Source organism: Lactuca virosa, chromosome 2, assembly GCF_052849685.1.
Source record: "Lactuca virosa cultivar CGN04683 chromosome 2, Lactuca_virosa_CGN04683_v6, whole genome shotgun sequence".
Lineage (NCBI taxonomy): Eukaryota > Viridiplantae > Streptophyta > Magnoliopsida > Asterales > Asteraceae > Lactuca > Lactuca virosa.
The window spans coordinates 16,270,358-16,274,719 of NC_136427.1; the positions used below are offsets into that span (position 1 = coordinate 16,270,358).

Here is a 4,362-nt window from a genome sequence, read left to right on the forward strand (position 1 = left end):
GTGGATTTAAATCCACAATGTTCAATCTCCGACAAGGTAAGATGCTTCTCCGGTCAACCAATTTTTAGTTCTCCGGTCACATAGAGAGAGAAGCACTGGAAGAATCTAAGCTCGTCTTTGTTCATTACCAGTTAACTCATCTTATTGAAGAAGAACTTATGAAGGTATGGGTTTAACTGGGTTTAAAGAAAGGTGTATATAATGAGAGAGAGAGAGAGAGACCCATATTTTTAATTAATAAAAAATTAAATTAAATAGAAAAAACAAAAAAAATATATCATAAGGGCATTACAGTCATTTCACTATTTAGAGGGACCAAAAACACAATGAAACTAGCTCAAAAGGACCATCAATTCAAAAAAATCATAGTTTGCATTAAAACCCACAAAAATACATAGGGACCATTTTTATAATTTTGTTTATTTTTTTTATAGTGAACTCCGTAAGGGGGAGTGTAAAATTTTTGCATTGGAGTTGGAGCTAAAAGATCGACAACTTGTACTTTTTAGTTTTTAGGGTTTTTTAACGGTTACAATCTGTAAAGGGGTTTTCTATAAGTACCCCTTTCATTTTCCAATTCCACCCCCCATTGATTTGATTTTTTGTCTTTTGTTGTTTTTTTTTTGTTTTTTTGTTGTTTTTAATTCTTTTTTAATTATTATTATTATTATTATTATTATTATATTTTGATTATTATTATTATTATTATTATTATAAATTTCGCACAAAATTTTAACATTCGGAAGACATTATAAATTCAAACGGCTATGTAAAATCGGTTTTTAAATATATTTTTTAATTACGGACAAAAAAGTCGTTCGAATTTTATAATGTCGTACGAATTTATAATGTTTACTGAATTTTAAAATGTGATCCGAATTTAATAGTAATAATATTAAAATATAAAATAAAAGAAAAAAAAATAATAATAATAATAATGTAAAATCAAAAATAAAAGGTTAATTTGATTGATGTCAGGCTAAAATTGGTTAAAAGAGCACGTCCCATATACCCTCACCTACGAAACCCTCGAAAAATCTCCACGACTACATTCACCGCATCTGATGACAATGGAGAATCAGAATACTTTATCACCATCGTCACCTCCTCTACCGCCGCCTCCACCGCCGCCGCCGTCAGAAGAACCCGATTCGAAAAAGCTCAAAATGTCCACCACCACCGCCGCCACTTCCGATGACGAAGACCGCACCACCAACACCGCGAACGCAGAGAAAAAGCCCAGATATAAACGAAGAAAAATCGCAATACTCTTCGCGTACTGTGGAGTAGGCTACCAAGGGATGCAAAAAAACCCTGGTGCGAAAACCATTGAAGGAGACCTCGAAGAAGCTCTTTTCTTCTCCGGCGCCGTCCCTGAACAAGACCGGGGTTGTCCAAAGCGTTTTGATTTTGCGCGATCTGCCCGAACCGATAAGGGCGTTAGCGCCGTCGGGCAAGTGGTTTCTGGAAAGTTCTATGTAGATCCGCCGGGCTTCGTGGAACGCCTCAACAACAACTTGCCGCCTCAGTTTCGGATTTTCGGGTATAAGCGGGTGACGGCGTCGTTTAGTGCAAAAAAGTTCTGCGATCGACGGAGGTATGTTTATTTGTTACCCGTTTTTGCACTTGACCCCACATCTCATCGTGACAGAGAGAGCGTGTTGGCTAGTGTAGGCTCTGAAAATGAGCTTGTAAAATGTTTGGACTGCTCAGAGAGAGGCAGAAAAGTTGAAATACATTCAGGCATTTCATCGAACACCTCCACTACATTACCGGGTTCAAATGGTAAGCAGGAAAATTCAACATCTTTAGATGACGGGAATGATTGTGAGAAACCCTTGAACCCTGACTCCGTGATTGTTGAAGGAAAATCATTGGAAAAGTCATCTTCTGTATCCACGGACTGCAACAATAATTCAAGTTCCGATGCTGTAAATGGTGCTGACAATGTAGAAAATGGCACCGTTGTAAAAGAGAATGTGTTCAGTTATGGTGACAAAGAGAAGGAGCGGTTTAACAAGATTCTTAAACAGTATGAAGGAACTCACAATTTTCATAATTTCACCACAAGAACCAAGGCTGCTGATCCTTCTGCTAATCGTTACATTATCTCGTTTCATGCTAACACAACAGTGACAGTTGATGGGATCGAATTTGTCAAATGTGAAGTTGTTGGGCAGAGCTTTATGCTTCACCAGATTAGGAAGATGATCGGTGTTGCTGTTGCAATTATGAGGAACTGTGCCCCAGAATCATTGATGGAAACAGCTCTACAACAGTTAGTTCTTCAATTGCTTACTTTTATAGAGTTAAATGCAAGAAATAGCATTGCAGTTCATTATTCTTTTACATCCTACTTTCATTTTTTCCTTTTACAACACTTTATTTTGAAAAGGTTAACAAGCTATGTCTTTTTACTAAACACCAGTGTTTTAAAAAAGCACCATATATGGGTGACTTTTAAACCGTTTGACATGTTTTTGAACCTATACTTTGAATTTTGTAGGGATGTCAGAATCACTGTGCCAACAGCTCCTGAAGTTGGTTTATATTTAGACGAGTGTTTCTTCTCATCATATAACCAAAAATGGAAAGACACCCATGAAGAAGTGTCCATGAAAGCTTACGCAGAGGAGGCCGAGGAGTTCAAATTAAAGCATATTTATTCTCACATTGCATCAACAGAGCACAAAGAAGGAGCTGTCGCTGTTTGGCTACACTCTTTAAACTACCGAAATTATCCAGATTTATGCCCCGAGGAAACCGGTGCGCCAACCACTCAACTCGAAGCAACAACTCGGTGAGTCGACTCACTATTTTTTGCCCTAGAATGTTCCCTATGGATTCTTTAAATTAGACTACTATCTATGCACTTGTATCTCATTTTAAAACACTATGGATTCAACATGGTTTTTTAGCTATAAAATTTTGATTATTCGAGTTAATGCCGTGAGTGTGTAACAAATTTACAATACAATAAAAAGGTAAGCAAGTATTACGATTAAGCAAAATCACGTTCTTCTGACAGGTGCAATCCGGACATTTTAAATCATAATCAAAAGGCAAACCCCTCCAAAAAGCCCGATCCTATGCTTGCTTTAATCGCATCGGGTCGCGTTCGCATTTGGCCTTTACCTATACATTGGAAGACAACAATTTCCGAGGTAAATTTAGACCATCTCGCCACAACAATCAAGAATCGCCTCAATGTAATTTTCCCATACCTTTTAGAACTCGGGAACCTCTATCGTGGTTCCGAGGCCGATATTATCGCCGATGTCAACGTTTTGGTCGACACTGCGATGGCGGTCACTTACAACCGACTCCGTAAAGTTCTCCAACGTTACGATTCGACCGCTTTCGCCGCCCGGATGAACCCTCGATCGCCTTATAGCAACCGCTTTAAGTTTCCGACTTTTTTATCTTCGGTTTTAAGTAGCATCGGGCCTCTAAGAATAACCGATGGCCCGGTAGATACGCATGTCGTGTACGCCACGTCATCCGCCACGTGTCGAAACTACGGGCGGGCCAAGCAGTTCAACTTTAGCCATCGTTATGATCACTTTATTGAATGTCTAGAGGCAATGGGGGTACCGTGTGCTCCGATTGACGTGAAGTCAACCAATCGCGGCGGGTCGTTTTTCTCGACTGTGATCCCGACTTTTGAACACGGTGTATGGAGGTTCACGGCCCCGTTTCATCACTCGCATTATGAGCCGAAAGATATCGTGAGTGCTTGGCTAACGCAAAATGACGATCCTGCCCTTCGGGCTTTTGAGGATTTGAGTGTGACGATCGGGTTGTGTACTGATCCTAAGGTGATTGATGCGGTTGCTGGTGTGGACGGGGATGTGGGTCCTACACGGTTGGTTGGTGGGACTTTTGCGGTGAATGTTTCCGGGATACGACCCGCAGGGTGTGGGTCCGACCCGGCTGGTGTTTATATTGTTGGACGGGGTAGTGAACGTTACTATTGCACTTCGCTTGCTCAAAGAATCTATCCAGACGAAATGTATTCGTTGTTGCGTGAATATATTTTTGATCCACCAAAGGAGAGTACAAGTTTTTAGGCGTGGTGTACAAACAATGATATTATGCAAGAATTGTGTATTACTCGTCTTTGCGACAATTCCAACCATTGAGTTAATCATGCATACAAAACTAAAGAAATTAGTTAAAATAAGAACAAGGACTAAAAGAATATGCCAGTTGAGAACATAAACACTTACAAAATAACCAACATGAGTTCAAAATTAACAAAGTTTATTTATTTATTTATACACAGTCATGTTCAATGTATCCAACGTGTTTTTTTAAATTGTTTTATTAAAAATATAAGATAAGATATATATTGTTATTTAT

The 4,362-nt window shown here is 39.1% G+C and overlaps 1 protein-coding gene across 1 annotated transcript; it reads left to right on the forward strand.

Moving 5' to 3' along the window:
- The first annotated feature begins 998 nt into the window (after window positions 1-998).
- LOC145158927 (tRNA pseudouridine synthase 1-like) lies at window positions 999-4,150 on the forward strand. The gene is made up of 3 exons (XM_079077788.1): window positions 999-2,278; window positions 2,507-2,800; window positions 3,029-4,150. Exons 1-3 carry the CDS (start codon window positions 1,065-1,067, stop codon window positions 4,068-4,070), a joined length of 2,550 nt encoding a protein of 849 aa, XP_078933914.1. The 5' UTR covers window positions 999-1,064; the 3' UTR covers window positions 4,071-4,150.
- The last annotated feature ends 212 nt before the right edge of the window (window positions 4,151-4,362 follow it).

What these genes read in the sequence shown, in the direction of transcription:
- LOC145158927 (XM_079077788.1), top strand. Translation starts at nt 1,065, where the DNA reads ATGACAATGGAGAATCAGAATACTTTATCACCATCGTCACCTCCTCTA. An exon ending in ATGGAAACAGCTCTACAACA is followed by an intron (nt 2,279 to 2,506) that starts GTTAGTTCTTCA and finishes TGAATTTTGTAG; the next exon opens with GGATGTCAGAATCACTGTGC. An exon ending in CAACTCGAAGCAACAACTCG is followed by an intron (nt 2,801 to 3,028) that starts GTGAGTCGACTC and finishes TTCTTCTGACAG; the next exon opens with GTGCAATCCGGACATTTTAA.